This window comes from Paralichthys olivaceus, chromosome 24 (assembly GCF_024713975.1).
Source record: "Paralichthys olivaceus isolate ysfri-2021 chromosome 24, ASM2471397v2, whole genome shotgun sequence".
NCBI classification, from domain to species: Eukaryota; Metazoa; Chordata; class Actinopteri; order Pleuronectiformes; family Paralichthyidae; genus Paralichthys; species Paralichthys olivaceus.
The window spans coordinates 9,741,551-9,758,013 of record NC_091116.1 but is presented as its reverse complement, the minus strand read 5'-3'; the positions used below and the strand labels follow the sequence as shown (position 1 = coordinate 9,758,013).

The 16,463-nt window shown below is 41.3% G+C and overlaps 1 protein-coding gene across 3 annotated transcripts; it reads right to left on the bottom strand.

Moving 5' to 3' along the window:
• Window positions 1-279: 279 nt before the first annotated feature.
• On the bottom strand, window positions 280-16,344 carry LOC109638901 (N-chimaerin). Of its 3 annotated transcripts, none has more exons than XM_020102085.2 (15): window positions 15,953-16,344; window positions 15,493-15,624; window positions 14,208-14,246; window positions 13,984-14,039; window positions 11,232-11,263; window positions 11,006-11,119; window positions 9,784-9,910; window positions 9,105-9,266; window positions 5,737-5,814; window positions 5,100-5,184; window positions 4,454-4,627; window positions 3,640-3,717; window positions 3,317-3,454; window positions 2,993-3,098; window positions 280-2,878 (listed from the first exon to the last, which is right to left on the bottom strand). In XM_020102085.2, the coding sequence occupies exons 2-15, from the start codon at window positions 15,509-15,511 to the stop codon at window positions 2,707-2,709; spliced, it is 1,380 nt and encodes a 459-aa protein (XP_019957644.2). In that variant the 5' UTR covers window positions 15,512-15,624; window positions 15,953-16,344; the 3' UTR covers window positions 280-2,706. The 3 variants fall into 3 exon arrangements, with proteins under 3 accessions (XP_019957644.2, XP_019957645.2, XP_069376547.1); XM_020102086.2 differs by having other exon boundaries at window positions 15,959-16,047; XM_069520446.1 differs by lacking the exons at window positions 9,105-9,266; window positions 9,784-9,910; window positions 11,006-11,119; ... (3 more) ...; window positions 15,493-15,624; window positions 15,953-16,344 and adding an exon at window positions 5,970-6,214 and having other exon boundaries at window positions 5,737-5,882.
• Window positions 16,345-16,463: the final 119 nt, after the last annotated feature.

Sequence of the window (16,463 nt, the reverse complement as noted above, 5' to 3'; positions counted from 1 at the left end):
GTAATTATGGATTTTTAATTGGATCTGAGCATAAATATCACTCCCCTTAACATACATGATATTTTTCATCAAGATCCATAAACGATTGTCTGAACAATAAAGGAAAATATCTCACAATCCTGGATCTGTATAAAAATGTAATTTCCTTGACCCCTACCACATCATTACACCAATTTCCGTGGTATCCATGTAGTATTTTTTGCGTAATCTGTCGCACATTCAAACAAAGGGTAAGAAGCAAAAACATAACCTCCTTGGTGAGGGTAATACAATCAGACATTTTTGAATTGAAAGACATATTTAATAATTTAATTTCACCATGCATAAACCATATAGAAAATTCTTTACAGCAATGACAATAAAAAAAATTTCATGATGCCCCCAAAAAAGCAAGCATCACAGATCACTGATGGTCCACACATTGTCCTCGGATTAGTTTGAAGTTAGTACGTTGTTAAACCAGTAGGGTTATTTTTCACCCTGGAACATATGAACAACAGTAAGTCAACACGGTAATGAACGAGATTTCTTGCTGTCACCTTATTTTACACCCAACGCGCTAGATTTTTACATCCATAACTCCATCTTTGCTTTGAGAAATGTGTCTTAAAATGCGTCAGGAAGAGTTAGTCTGTGACCCCCGACAGAAATGGGGGTAGAAGTCAAAGAAGTGTGTTAGTTGAGGTGACAGTCCATGTAGAAGGTGTCCAGTCTACACCCCCACCCTTTCAAATGGCACTAATTTCAATAAAAGAAAGAGAGAAAAAAACAAATACACTCCAGTCATAATACATTTGATTACCATCATTGTCCCACAGATTATACTGCTTTAATCACATCAGAGCGTGGACAAAACATTACAGTAAACCTTTGCCGTATGCAATGTTTGGCCAGTACCTGATCTTCACCCTGTTGTTTTCTGTATGGCATTTGATTTACAGAGAGAAATCTCAGTGTCTGTAGAAGGCAGAGGTAAAACAATCTAAAACTGTATGCACTAAAACAACTCCAGCTGGCCTTCTTTCACAGTTCTACTACATGGTTGGTGCTGGATATGAAACATGAGAAGCACCAATACCACTTTGATTGCAAACACGAGAGCTTATCGACATGATGAGTTTTAATATTTGGGATGAGACATGATATAAAATGTTCAAATAAAAAACCCACCATCTCCAGTTTCTGAATGATGCAGCTCAGGCCAATTCGTCATTTATCTGTTGAGCTGCAGCCGTGCAACAATATGAGTACTGCTAAAGTACAATACTGCTTTATAAAAACGACCAACAAAAGCAAAAACAACGTAAAGCACTTTTCACATATTTCAAGTCACAATGAAGTCTCTTCAGAATCTGTCACCGGGGTAACGTACGACAACAAAAGCCATCCTTAATGAGATCTGAAATGAAAACAAGCTGCCAGGTTAATGCTGTGTCTATACTGTTGTCTTTGTTGAATTAGTTAGTAGGCATTGTTAGTTAGTTAGAGTTGTGTTTATTTTAGTTTAATTTTGGGAAACTATGGCAATAAGGCCCAGATTGTGAACTAGAAGAGGCTACATTTACATATGCTGCGGAAACTTTCCCTTTTTGTCATTAATTGACTGCGTGTCATTTTTCAAGAGGGTTTTGTCCCTCAGAGGCAAAGCAGGCAGGCGGAGAGGAGGAAGAACACAGGGTTTGTTCGGAAATAGTGAAAAAACATGCCGTCATTCGATTCAAAGCTCAAACACTGAGTGTTTTAGCACAGCAAACATTTCTTGGAACAAAAGCTTATAATGTAAAATGAAAAAAAGGGGGAAATGCGCATTGATTTTCTATTTTAGCAAATAAAAGAAAATCTATGTTAGAGAAGGATTACTGCATAATTACACATCAGTGAATGGAAGCAGGAGCTGTAAGGAAAAAAAAAGTTTTGAAAAAGGAATGAAAACACAATAGGTCCAAGTCACTGAAATTCCACAGAGAGGAATGCATGAGTGATTCTTTCGCTCCTTCATCCATTCATCCAGCTGCCTACACTTCTGACATCAGTGCTTCTTCTTCTACTCTCAGCGAGGATTAAATGGACACCTTGACAGCAGAAACCAAAATGTTTTCCTAACTGCTTCATTGATTTGGAAGCACGTTTCCTTAATTTTCCACTGAACAACTGGTGTCTTTATTCTTGCTTGCTCGTGGCCAGCTGATTTTATTTCTCCCCAGAACAGCAAGATGTATAATAAGCAGGGTAAAAAAAAATTACAATTAAAAAAAATGTCAAGGCGTCCATTTAAGAAAGAGCAGATATGAACTTAAAGATGGATCGCAGTGTTTTCCCAAGAGAAACAAAGTAGCGATGGTGGGATGCCGCTCATTAAAGAAACAGAAATTGTTTATTTCTATTGAGTAAGGCTGGAAAATGGTCCTTCCCAGTATTCAGTGTTCCAGTATTTTTTTTTTTACATTTATAGCGTTGCTATTTTTGGAAGCTTCAAGTTTGTTAATTAATCAAAAATAAATGGAAACACTGCATCCTTCCATCGCCACTCATTTTATTCTTATTTCTTCTTTGCAAATATTTCTTCATTGCCTTTTTTATCCATGCTGAAGTTTCTCCTTCATTTCCTTGTCAAAAGTCAACAGGTCACCTTGTTCCTCCGTCTTATCACAACGCGTAACTGTTTGAGCATCGTCCCGATCTTTCTGTCCTTTCCCTCCTTTCCTCTCAGAACAGCACGTCTTCATTGGTAATGAGCATTTCCACCACTAGTCTCTGGTATCGGATGTCGTTGAGCGCCGTCATGGCGTCCAGATCGGGGGCCCTCATGAGCGTCGGGCCGAAGACGATGCCCAGGTTCTCACTGGGCATGAGGTTCTCCTTCTCGCACTGGGTCACCCTGGATGGAGAGAGCAAGAGGAAGTATGTGAAGCGAGAAAATAAATGACCACAACAGCTAAAAAATATCAATTTAAGGGATCGATGTGAGGAAGTGAAACCAGTTTGTTCAGACCTCTTGAGGTGACCCATGAGGTATCGCAGTGATTCGCAGTGAGCTGGCGGCAGCAGCTTCAAGGCCTCGTGGAGAGACTCCAGCCGTTTTTCTGGGTCTGTAATCTCTGTGATACGCAAACACACAAAATACAAAAGTGAAAAAAGGCAGGGGACATTTAGATATTGGATCAGTTAAGATATAATAACATTTAAAAATGGCAAAAATACATGTCTTTAACAGACTTCTAACATATGCAGGATATGATCCTTGATGTCAAGTTCCTCCTGCCTCCTTCATTCAATTTTGCATTTTATGAAAAGTACGGAAAGCAAGAAGCCCTACTTGCTGTTTCTATAAAGTGTGGGTAGGCATCATATGTGATGAGGGGGATAGGCAGCTCTCTGAAGTAGAGTTTGAGGGCTCCGGTGATGATGTTGATGTCCTCGTAAGCATTTGAGGAAATGTCAGCCTTTTCTCCGTCTGTGGAAGAAGACAGAAACAATCGGTGAGTTGCTTTCGGTGGAAAAGGGAAACTGAAATATGTGTCCTCAAAGAATGTCTCTGAAGGATTGTGTTGATGTTTTACTGACGATAAAGTTGTCATGGTGATCTACAGCGGGGGTTTCACATATTTAGGAAAAAGAACAACAGGGGGCGACACTCACCTCTGTCAAAGGCCAGCTTGACATCTTCAATCAGCTCACTGAAGCCAGATATTCTGTACAAACCCTCCGACTGCAGACCTGGAGTCAGACAAGGAGAGTTGAAGGGACACCACCATTAATATAATATATTAATCAAAATTTAATTGGAGTGTGGCTGAAAAATGTCTTTAAATATTTACATCTTTAATAATTGGCCATAATCTGGATGATTAATAATTTAAGACTCTTTATGTGCCAGAAGTCTATGTTCTTCTCAAATATGAATATTTGAACTCCTGAAAATTTCCAGAGGGGCTGAATGTAACAAAGATGGAAAGGCCATGAGATTCAACAGCTTTCAGTGATAGAAACCGAAAACCTGAACGAAAAAACACTGTACTTATGCAGCGGGATTTATAAGCGATTTCTATTGAAATCTTTTTTATTTTTTTTTAAACTGTGAGAGTTACAGCGAAGATTCTATGAGTAAACAACAAGCGTGTGTGTGTGTGTGTGTGTGTGTGTGTGTGTGTGTGTGTAGGGGGGGGTTGGTCGTGTTTCCACCTGTCCAATTTCCAGTCAAGTTCAATCACTTCACGTTGTTGTCTCTATTGATTTCACATATTAGTTTCACTCCGGTCTTGAATCACAATCAATAAACTCCTGTCTGCAGCAGCATTTATTCAGCTTGTGCACACCCCACCACTGGGACACACACATCTTCTATACACATGCTAGCCATGAGGATTTTCTCTTAAGGTTGTCGAACAATACATACAAGCTTTTTTCTATAATCAAATACGCTCACACACCAACACTCTCAACGCGCTCTCACCTCTGGCCTCGATCTCCTGTATGCACATATCGACCACCATGGGCCTCTTGGTGTTGTGGGCTTTGACCAGCGTGGTCAGGTCGCAGCTGTACACCTTCTTGACGTGCCGCAGGTCCGGCTGACAGTCGTTGGGCACGACTTTGGAGCACTGCTTATGGACATTCAACCCACAGTCTGACGGGGGAAAGACGAGAGATGGTTTCACATCACTTTCTGAAGAAAATGAAGAATGTGCTCCGGTATGCTGCGTATGCTGCTTTCATCTCTTTACAGGACAGTGCAGTTTTGTCCATAAAGCTCATGTCAAAGCATAGTAACTAGCCTGGATGGTAAAAGTTCCATAGTTCACGTAGGTGCTGCTGAGGCTCAGTTCATCACCCACACACAGTAATACTCACACACACTCTGTTCTTTGGCACCGAGCTGAATCTTTTAACATTTGAAATCTGTGATACACTGCAGATGAGTCAACAGCACTAGTGACTAACTTTAGCCTGCTGTCTACTTTTGAGTCACGACTTAAGAGAGAGGAGATGCGACATGTCGAACATGGCAAAAAGGAGACTGAATCTGTTATGGCACTTTTCTTTGTGATGAGTGAAAGAATGTAGAATACACTGATGTGTGTGTGTTTTAGGTTGGTTACCTGCACACTTTACTCCCTGAGCGATGAGACCCCACATGAAGTTGGCACAGTACTCACACCAGTGGGGGCCCCTGAATGTATGAACCTGGTTTAAAGACAGACAGTAAAAAGGTTAATTTAACAGGAAAATGAATACAGCAAATTGAAAAGATATTCAGATAAGCCCGACTGGGTTAGGTGATACATGACTAACAGCAATAACAGGCACTGACAAAAGAATGATGGCAAAATAATATAAAAAAATTTAGGGAGAGGAGATTTCGATCTGCTCATTTATGGCATAAATTGGTTCTATAACTGAAATGCTAATGACCTCCATCACATCACAGGGCTTTTTGTGTGTCTGTCAGTGTGGGTTCATCCACATTTCCCTTGAGTTAAGGACACTGTGGCTCTGACCTTTGTGCTCTTTGCTAATGGCTGCATGTAATATGGAAATCTGGGAGTTGGAGGCACTAAACAGAGGTTTGAAATGTAAATGTAGTGTGTGTGTGAGTGTGTTCTCTGAGGTCAATTTGAATAAGACCCCATGAGCTGAATCAGCAACTCTGGCATTTTTCAGTACACACTAACACACGCACACAAATATACACACACAGAACACACAGAGGATTAAGAGAGCGAAGGAGTCCCTCACCTTGAAGTTGTGGACCTTCTCGTACTTGGGCGCCAAGTCGCTCTCCCTAAGGGTGGCCCGCCGCACCAGCGATGTGAGCTGCGAAAGGGCAAAAGATCTGATTGGTTGCCAGAAGGTGGAAGCAGGGGAGGTGGGTTTAGAGGGGGCTGGCACCCGGTTGAGATGGGTTCCAGAGCCCGTGCTGGGGTCCGATGTGCTCCCGGAGACCGGCAGGGAGGGAATTGATCCAGCACTGACATTTAAACCGAAAGCTGCTGTAAACAAAGAGCCCTTCTGACTTGTTTTCTTCTCGGCTTGCCTGCGTGAATGCTTTTTACCCCGTTTAATCACGTGCGACTCACAGCTCGGCATTGTGGGAGCTGCAGGTTTGGTATTGAATTTGAAATAAAATATATTGCCTCAGAGACCAAAATCCAAATCACACTACTAAATAATCAGAATGCCAAAAAATATGACATAAAAAAGGGAAATATTCTTGAAAATATTTTGTCAATAAAATAGAGTTAAATAAATATGCAGCTAGACTCACAAATCAAATTAAAACTGCATATTGACAACAACATCGTAAACCAAGGAGCCAACACAGCAGACACAGGACCAATCTTGCTGTTTTGGTACCACAAAGATCACCCAATCAGATTAGCTCTGCAGCTGACGGGGCTGCAATTCCAGTTCATAACAAAAAACAAAAGCCAGCCAGTCGAAAAACACATCCGCCTGTTCAAAAATACCCGGAGAAAGTTCAATGAATATAAATCAACAAATCGTCCTGGAAGCAAAATCCGTCACACTGGTACTGATGCGGCAGAATGAGCGCTGCCGTCTCTCGGTCTCGTGTAGGTGAGCGTCTCAGCCCACATGGCTCAGTGTGTGCGTTAATCCGCTTTACACACACACACACACACACACACACACACACACACACACACACACACACACACACACACACACACACACACACACACACACACACACACACACACACACACTACCAGTGGAGGAGGGAAGGACAGAGGCGGCGAGAGCAAGGAGAGGAGGGGGGAGGCTGAGCAACAGAGCAGCGGCGGATGAATTTAACAGGTCACATTGAGAGTGAGGGGAACCAATCGGAATTCAGGGATTCTTGTTGTTCGCCACCGATTCTGCCCCCCTTGATTGTCCCAGGAGAGAAAGAAGGGGGAAGAATGAGTGGAGAGAAAAGCTGTTATTTAATTCATTTGTTCACACTTTTTGTTCCTCTTTGTTTCCCTCCATCCGCTTCTCATTCTACCTGCAATATCCTCTAATATTTCCATTTTTTCCCCAAAGACCTGTACAGCGGTGTGTGTTACTCGAAAATCTCAATTTCATTACAGAAATTACACAATCCTACACCCTTAATTTGCTCCATGCCCATTAATTTGGATCATAGAACAGACGTTATATAAGAGTAGTTTAAGGCTAAATAAGCATTTTGCAGGTTTCTGGTTAAGTGTCAGTTCTAGGGATAAGGGATGTTTGGACTGTCAACAAATAAAGCAGTGGGAAGGCATTCAATCCTGTTACTGCGGGGAGATCTACACGCTTTCAGTTGTGTTTTGATCTTTGACACTGACTAATGAAACTATTCTTTTTGGGGCATCTTGAGTATGTATGAGGAAAAAAAAAGGGAATCACAAAAATCCCTTCGAGGAGCAACTGCAGATCCAAATTCCATAATCTTCGGCTCATATACATAACACAGTGAATATGTATGACTGGTCATGGTTATTTAATGATGTTTTTATTGCGAGTTGAGAGGTGGTGGGTTTCAGCCAAAAGAACCCCCTGATTACAGACGTAGAAATAAAAATGGAAAGGAAAGAAGTGAATGGAGGATATCATCCTTTGACCTTAAATCTCCTAGTAGATTTTTTTATTCTGTGTTGAAACCAAATTCCTGCTGCTTCCTCTCACTCTCCAGTCAAATCAATCTCACCAGAACAAGGCCCTAAAAATGAATTTTTAAAAACTCATCACCAGGACCACGTCTCTATTTTCCCTGCGGGGACCATAAAGCTGCATTTAACTCGCTGCAAACGTTGATTAGCCGTGTGAACATATGAAATATGTATCTCCTGGATGTTTGACTTCCCTGCAGAGAGCTACCTCTGGTCTCAATGTCACAGCCGTACTGCTTTGTCTGCAAATCCACCCAATTATGAAAGCACACACGTACACAGGCCCATTCCCACTTCACACACATAAATGTAGACAGTGATGTATGAGGTGCAGCGTTGGTGGTCATGCGCTGCAGGTCATACAAGGCCTCAGGAGGCTCAGCACTGGTGTGGCAGATAAACGCATTGCATGTTGCACACAGCACTTCCTCCTGAGCCTGTTGTTGTTAAAAACTGTCCGTTGTAACTGGACCGTTTCACACTTAAATACGCGCGGCTTTTCCTCAAGGTTCTGCAGCAGTTGCTCTGCATCCTCCTCTGTCTCGTTTCCTTGCACCTGCCTGAACAAACACGTAGCTGCAGAATGGAAGATTTACATTTAACGTAGCACGTTGATTTATAATTAGAGTCAGTTCCTGCGTCGTGCAGAAACCTCACCTCTGCACATTTTTTTGCTGCTTTTGTTTTCATCCTGTGCAAAAAGCTCCACCCCCAGAAAAAGTCAATGAATAAGAACTAAATGCACAGCGGAGCTGAAACTAACGAGCCAATAACAAACTCCCCTCACGAGTACTCAGTCAGAGGCTTTTGGGAGATAGCAGGTTTCTGCAGGCAAACTGCTGTTATGTAATTTTACTGCAGAGCCCTTGGCTGGAGGCCATCAGTCCTCTGCATCCATCCTCCTCCTCCTCCTCGTTCTTCTGTTCCTTCTTACACCAGGTTCCTCAACTCTCATCCTTCCAGCTTAGCACTGTGCAGCCATGACCTTAACTTACCTTTACCCAAACTTTTAGATATCATGCATTTACATTTCAGAAATACTGTGATGGCGTATATAACGAAATTCACTTCTCTCAATTCAAAGATTTGACAAATTTTCAGACGTTGGTTTATTAAAAGGAAAATTCTTTGGACTATACTCTACACTACTCTATTTCTTATCCAAAACATTCAGGCCAGTTTGCCGATAACATAAAATAATGGGTGAATGGTTTAGGACAGAATTCCTATACCGCTTCCATTAATTGATACATTTTGTCTTTTGAACAATCTCTATGGGTGAACAGCTGAATATTAATTTTAAGGATGAAATATAGTGGAATATATGAAATATCTGTGATTCCCTGAGAAATAAAGTGTCAGCGTTTGTATTTTGTAAAATTAAAAAACTTTAAAGCGCTAAAACTACTTGCAGGATGATCAGTGCATTTAGAAGTGTCCTGTCCTCACCCTCTCCTCCGCATTGCAGTCATCTTTGGTCGGAGCAGGTCCGTCGGGGGCCTCGGGGCTGAGTGGCAGATGTTTCTTCAGGGTGGGCTCCTGGTTCAGGGTGGTGTAGCCCACATGTTCATAGATGGGGTTTATGGTCATCTTGGCGATGTACTCCGCTGCCTGAAAGAAGAGAGGGCACCGCGTTTATTATTATTAGTCACAGGTTTAGATTATTAATGATTCTGCGTCTTTCTTTCTGCCTGTGTAACCACATTTGATCCAACGAGGCCTGGACTAAACTTAAGAACATATGCTTAATTTTCCAACTCTGATTTTAATCTTGCCTGGAGCTGATCTGTTTTCAGGGTGAAAAAAAGGTAATGGGAGAGAATGTGCACAAAAAAGGAGAAAAATTATATATTTCCTTTTTCTTTAGTGGTTTTTAAAGAATCCAGGGATCCATATGTTTAAGAAAACAAGTGGTGATCATGGGTTATTATGTAATTCGAGAAAGCTGATTTTTTTACCTGGCAAACTGCAAGCGCAAGTCTTTAAATGCAGAATTACACCCTTTCAACCCTGATCCATGGGTCCACCTGTTCCATGCTGTCAGTTTTAGCTTTTAAAGGTAGATCGTGATTTCTAAGTAAGGCTGAAGGGGAGGGAAGGACATGTGAATGCGAAGACAAACCCACACCTTTGTCTCAATGTAGAGCGTGATCAGGCCGTCCGTGACCAGGTCGTGGATGGACTCGAACCTCTTCTCTCCGACAAAGTGTTTCCCGTCATGGTAGAGACGGAAGTTTCTCGTCTGGTTCCCGAACCTGGGGTTGGGATGAAGGAGGGCAGACTGGTAAAAAACAGGCAACATCTATTCTCCGACCCCTGAGGTTTAGTCAATTGATAAGTATTAATATTATTATATTGTGTCCCTGAACTGGGCCAACACATCATCTGCTCCTCCGTGGATCACAACGGAACCCACCGCGAGATTAAACAGCGTCATTAGATCATTAACCCAAAATCCAACCTTCCTTTTCTGCCAACCCAGACTGGGACGCTGCAGTTTATGAAAGAGTATTTATGGAATTTAATTATAACCACGGGGCTGAACGAGGCGGTGGAAGGGAGAGGAACTTGCGCAGGTGGAAGAATGACACGGTTATGAATAGAATAAACTGACCCGAAACTACATTCAAATTAAGTCAGGCACCCATTTAGAAGTGTGACACCTACTCTGAGAAAAATTAGGGCTCCCATTCAAGTCAAACTGAGGAGTGATATGATAGAAAGTCATTTGCCTACAAGGTAATTAGGCCAAGGGAACAGAGTGGTTTTAAGGATACAGAAAAGGCTCCTTTGGATGCAACATATGGTTCAAACACATGTACCTCAGTGTAAAACACTGAATCACTATAGCAATAATGACTCCTAAAACAAACATTCAGGAAACATGTAGCTAAATGAAACTATTCCTCTCTCGTGTTCTCTTCACGAGGGAAGGCTCGCTGGAAGGTGGCGTGCGATGCCATGTGAGTTTAGAGATGAGTGCCTCTGAGCAGCTTAAAGCTCGACTGCTGCCTTTACTGAGGGCAGGGAGGGGTTAAACCCTCACACCTTACAACAACTGGGGCCTGTACACAAGACCACACATAGCTTCTTGCCTTGACACACAAATACGTGCATGCAAAGGTGATAAAGGTCCAACAACAGTTTTTGCAAGGTCTTGGGGGAGAAGCAAAATATCTCAAACAAATTTTATCACGTGTTTCCTAAAATATTTCACTGTAAATAGGCAGCTTATAAATAAAAGAATGTATTTATTTATTTCGATTTAGATGGAGTCTCTAGATTAAGGTTCTAACCTTCACATGTGAAAAAGCTCTCAGTGTCTTGAAATGAGTCTAACGCAAACACACCTTAGAGCCAGTGTGTATGTGCCCGGTTGTCTCTGACTCTCTCTAATGAGGTAGCTGCCTTCGGCCTGACTCAGTGACTGGTCGGCCTCTTCTCTCGAGATCATCCCATGGTACCTGGAAGCAAAGAGGAGTAAAATGATAGATTTTTAAATTGCATGTGGGAAACACAATGTTGAAATGTCTCTGGCAACACGTCTGATGAATAGAGAATACAGTGTAAACTTACTCTCTCCCATAGTATTTAGGCCGGTTGTCCACCTGCAGGGAAAAGAAGAATAAATAATGTAAAAAATTTAATAAGATCACTTTAACAGAAGAATTACATTTATCTGTATGAAAAAAAGTAACTGACAAGTTTATATGTAAGAATTTATTGTTCTAAATGGTGTTTGAATTAATTTAGTGCCATAAAAACCTCATATCAAATATTAATATTGGATCCAAACAAAATATCCAATATTATATAGCTGAATGCAGTAGCAGATCATTCATAAAATACTTGAATTAAAAAAATAACAAACATATAGTTTGTGAAATGCCCTGGCCTCCCAGACTGCACACATTTACAACACTCTCATGTAAACCCCGCTTGGCGTCCTTAGCTGGTGAGTGCATGGGCGTGGAGAATATTGCACAAGTCAGTTGAAAATACGCGGAACATTGTGTTGTTCTCGGTGAAATTGCTGTTGAGCCAATAAATCAACAAAGACCAGGCAAACCGTGGTGAATATTAATTTGGACGCGCTGTGTGAGAAGTAAAGGGGCAGTCCAGTTTGGCACACGTGTGTCATAACACGCATATAGCTGGAAATCAGGTGATCATTTTCAGCTTCTAATCAGAACAAATTAAGGTCACGGTGGTAAAAGTCAGAGAGGAATTAAAGACAATCAGGCTGGTTTATGAGCAGGGAGGACGTATGCTGCGCCTGTGTCACCTCCCATGCACGTGCACCTCTGGACACCTACCAAAAACTACTGAGGCCTAACAGCCGTCACTAATACTGAGCAGGCATCCCGCTGAGCTGGAGGGAAATAACTCTTTGGAAGAAGAATGCATTCTCAGACTCCCATTGCGAAGTGTATTTCACACAGAATGATGAAATTAATCGCTTCGTGGTGAAATGGTGAGCGTGGCAGAACCTGGAGGCGAACACACAAACTTTTATTTACTTTTGTCGATTGATTTAGGGAAATTAATTGTTGATCGAAAACTGTGGCAGAAAGCTAAAGCTCAAATATTAACCTCTTTTAAACTATTGTATAAAGATCCGAAGTTATCCTGCATGTATTTACTTTGCGTCTCTCAAAGACTGAATAGTAATTAGGGAGGATGTCTGCTCACAGCTCACAATGATAATAAAGGCTATTATTACTATTAAAGACAAACTGAGTACATGAATCTATGTAATGATCTGATACCACATCTTTAAAGAAAAGGAACATAGTAACATACAGCTGTTAAAATACATATACAAGTTCTTACTGTTGTGAATGCACTGGTATTGGATCAGTGCTCAATATCAGCCAATATGCAAGTCAAGGTATTGGGAAGTGAAAATGGTATCACAGCATTAATCATGCATCTGCTGAGATTTTTTTTCATGAAACATTTGGAATAAAATTCCAATTGGAATTTTCCAAAACCTGTTACCCTCATCTTGTTGCTTATTTTGTCCCACCCAGAGTCCAAAATCTAAATATGTTCAGTGTATTCTAAAAAACGTATTGTAACCCAAGGTCGCTCAGTTAAAGGACTCATTTGTGCCACAACTTCACCCGGACATGATACAAATTAAAAAGTGACAGCCACAGATAAGTGCTTATTGGTGCATCATTAAATCACATATGGCTGGACTCCCAGCAGACACCATGGGGCTGGTGGTAGAAGGGATGAGGGTGGCGGGGCACTTACACTCCGTCTGTCTGCCAGGCTGCTGCATTTTAACTGGGTCAGCACCGACTACCTGACCAGGCCGGGGAATGAAAAAGCAACAGCTGTTCATTTCACATCTGTACACACACACACACACACACACACACACACACACACACACACACACACACACACACACACACACACACACACACACACACACACACACACACACACACACACACACACACACACACACCCCCATCCTTCAGGCCCTAAAAGAACTGTCTTTAGGGATTAACACACAAAAACAGCAGATGCACAAAATTCTCCCAATCTCTAATCCCTATTGGTTTGCCCAAAACATTGCTGCCACACGCAATCACACACACAACGTTAGATCGCTTTAATAATACAAAACCTACTTTAACCAACATAAAATAATGTGCGGTGTTAAACCTTTTAGCTCGTGTGCCGTGTTTAACATGTGCTACAGACGGTTTAACAGATGCTTTCCCTCAAGACAACGGATTCCCGAACTACAGTAAAAAACGATCAGTCCTGCTGAGAGTCGACATCAGCAAATATAGTCTCCGGGGAGGCACAAACACACATTAACTCACACAGCTACACACATACACAAAGACACACAAGAAATGTTCAGACTGCTTGAAGCTTTGATCCATACCATTATTTTTTTTATTTTTCAGGTTATTATCATATTACCCACAAAGATTGGAATTGTTTTAATCTATATTAAGGTCTATCTCTCTATCCATCCATCCATTCATTTTTTTTAACACTTTACGCAAGGTACCACTATGTTTATTTGATTCATGACAATCTGCAGCCATAAACAAGGCAGGTGGGGTTAAAGAGTTTGGTGGTTCGATCCCTGGCTCCTCCAGTCCACATGCCAAAGCATCCGTAGGCAAGAACCCCCATATTTGCCCCTGTGGGCTGTTCCCTCAGTGTGTACCTGACCTGGTGGAGGCCATTTATAAAATCAGATGTCTGACTTCATAATAACAAACTTATAAAATAATAAACAATACCAGTGCAATACCATTGGGATCAAAACTGGGATTAGGGATTGTGTTCTCACCTCACGGGTGCAGGTGAGTCTGCGTGGGTGAGGCGCCTCCTGCTGGAGCTGGTACACTGAAGGAGGAAACACAGCAGTTTATTACAACGATATTATCTCCTTAAACGCATACCCAGGACAGTGAAAGATAGCATGACTATCCAAATCGCATTATACTGACAAGGAAATAACAATAAAAGTTAAGAATCGGGATTATAACAAAAAAATGTTCCACTGAAACTTACAGTAAGACTTCCACACTGGTGGCCTGTATTCATCATGATCTGAGAGGAGAAAAAGTACGACAATGGATTAAACAGCTGCAACATTACTCAAACACAATTTCCTCTGCTTTTGCGCCCCCAAGTGGAGAAACTGTGACAGTGATCAGAGGTGATTTGACTGAAGGGGTTCAGAATTCACTCATCTCATCACTTTGATTTTTATGTTTAATTCATCAAGTTGCTATTTGAGAATTCAAAATTTTCTTCAAATGCTGGTTTGACGGGAGAGCTGTTAGAGAACCATAGAAAAAAAAAGGAGCATATTTATAAATATGTTCTTAAATAATTTTGTAGCTACAGCAAAATAAATAAACATTAAATAAACTGATAAATATCTAAAACTAGGTGTTTACACAGCTAACTCTGCATTTTAGGCTAACAGTATTTTACTGCTAATACTTCAGTAAATATGGGACGTTTCTTTTCTTTACGGCATTTAAATTCTTTACTTCTGGGCTACATTAACCAACCCCAATATATCATGGATGGAAGAAGTATGTAGATCCTAGTGACACCACATTATACGAGTCCTCTATTCAAAATGTTCAGTAAAATTAGATTATTATTATTATTATAGATTTGATTATCAGCAAAATGTACTCAAAGCATTACAAATTGCTTGTGCTGTGCCAGAGGGAGACATTATTTATTTAATATTGATGAATACAATAAATACTATACTATTGCATCAGTGAAGCATTACTATGTAAGCAGCCTGTAGCAGGTGTTACCTGCTACTAAAGATTCAAGATTCAATACTTTATTGCCATGCACACAACTCCCACAACAACACTCACAGCATAACACATAACAGGAAAAGAAACAAGACACATAACCCCCTCCCAATAGAAACACAAAATACATGTATGGATGTAAAATACAGAATAAAATGAAATATAGTAAAAACAAGTGCAAATAGAATAGGATGTCTAGTGCTTGAAAATACACTAAAATACAAAATAAACTAAAATTCAGGGGTACTTATTGCTTTGTAAAGTAGGATTATATCAAGAAGCATCATATTCTATGAAGAGATCATGTGGTTTTTAATTCATAAATTGCAAAGTTTCCAGTGAGTAAACAAATGTACAGGAGAAGGAAGAACAACATTTGGGAAGTTCCACATTGGATCCACATTATGTTTTACTGTCCTGTCGTGTAACAGATGAATTATAATAAAGGATGGTTGATCAGAGGACAAACATGGCATTGAATCACAATAATCATCATGTGAGATGCTGCTTACCAAACACATTTAGGGCCATCTTGATTCTCTGTTGTGATGATGATGATGATGATGATGATGATGATGATGATGGACAGTAATTAATCAGCGGATCCAAATCCACAGCAAAAACGGAGCCTGCTCAGTTGAAATCTAGAAAGAGAAACACACACATGTGTATAAGTGAACAAACAGATGCTGTGGTTTGATCAACCAGTGGCTGGGATGACGAGGCAGAACAGAAAACAGCTGACTAACGCTTTAAAACAATATAGGACCACAGACACGAGCTAACGTTAGCGGAGCCGCTCAGCGCCACCTCAGTTAGCGAATTTAAAAAAAACCGCAGGATAAAAACGTAACCGAGGCGATATCGTGGAGATAAACATTGCCCACGGTCACGCAAGGAAACGACGCGGAGTGAAAGGATCCGGTTGTTTGTCCGTGTAACGGTGAGATGATAATAAGACGTAGTACTCACACTCACGTCCACTCTGCCCTGCGGTCGCCATCTTGCTGGGTCACGTGAGCCGTCTCGCCCACCACTGCACGCACGGTCTCATTTTGTACTCCGCCTCTTCCATTCACCTCCACTAATCAGCCCTGCCTGGCTCCACCCACAGCTGTATAAACTCAGCGCAGCTCACACACACTAAAGGACACACATCAAGACTAAGATTCCTTTATTGTCCCACAAATCCTGCAACACACAGCACACAACTATGCAACATGGGGGGAAATGAAGTCTCTGCCTTTAACCCGTCCTGAGTGAGCAATGATAGGGGAGCAGATGTAAGGTGCCTTGCTCAGGGGCACCTAGACAGTGGGATAGAGAGTCCATCCATCCCCTGGACTCCAGCAGATCCAGATCCGGTCCATCTTATGATCCAGGTACTTTTTGTTTTCTTTTTGGGACATCCTCAGTCTTGAACCAGTGACCTTCAGTCTGATTAGTGGTCCACTTAGTCCACGAGGAGTGAGTCAACACAGGG

Excerpts from the sequence above, each read along its gene's own strand:
- LOC109638901 (XM_020102085.2), bottom strand. Across the intron at positions 11,120-11,231 it reads CCTAAATACTATGGGAGAGA|GTACCATGGGATGATCTCGA; the intron begins GTAAGTTTACAC and ends CTTTGCTTCCAG. Across the intron at positions 4,628-5,099 it reads TCAGGGAGTAAAGTGTGCAG|ACTGTGGGTTGAATGTCCAT; the intron begins GTAACCAACCTA and ends TTCCCCCGTCAG.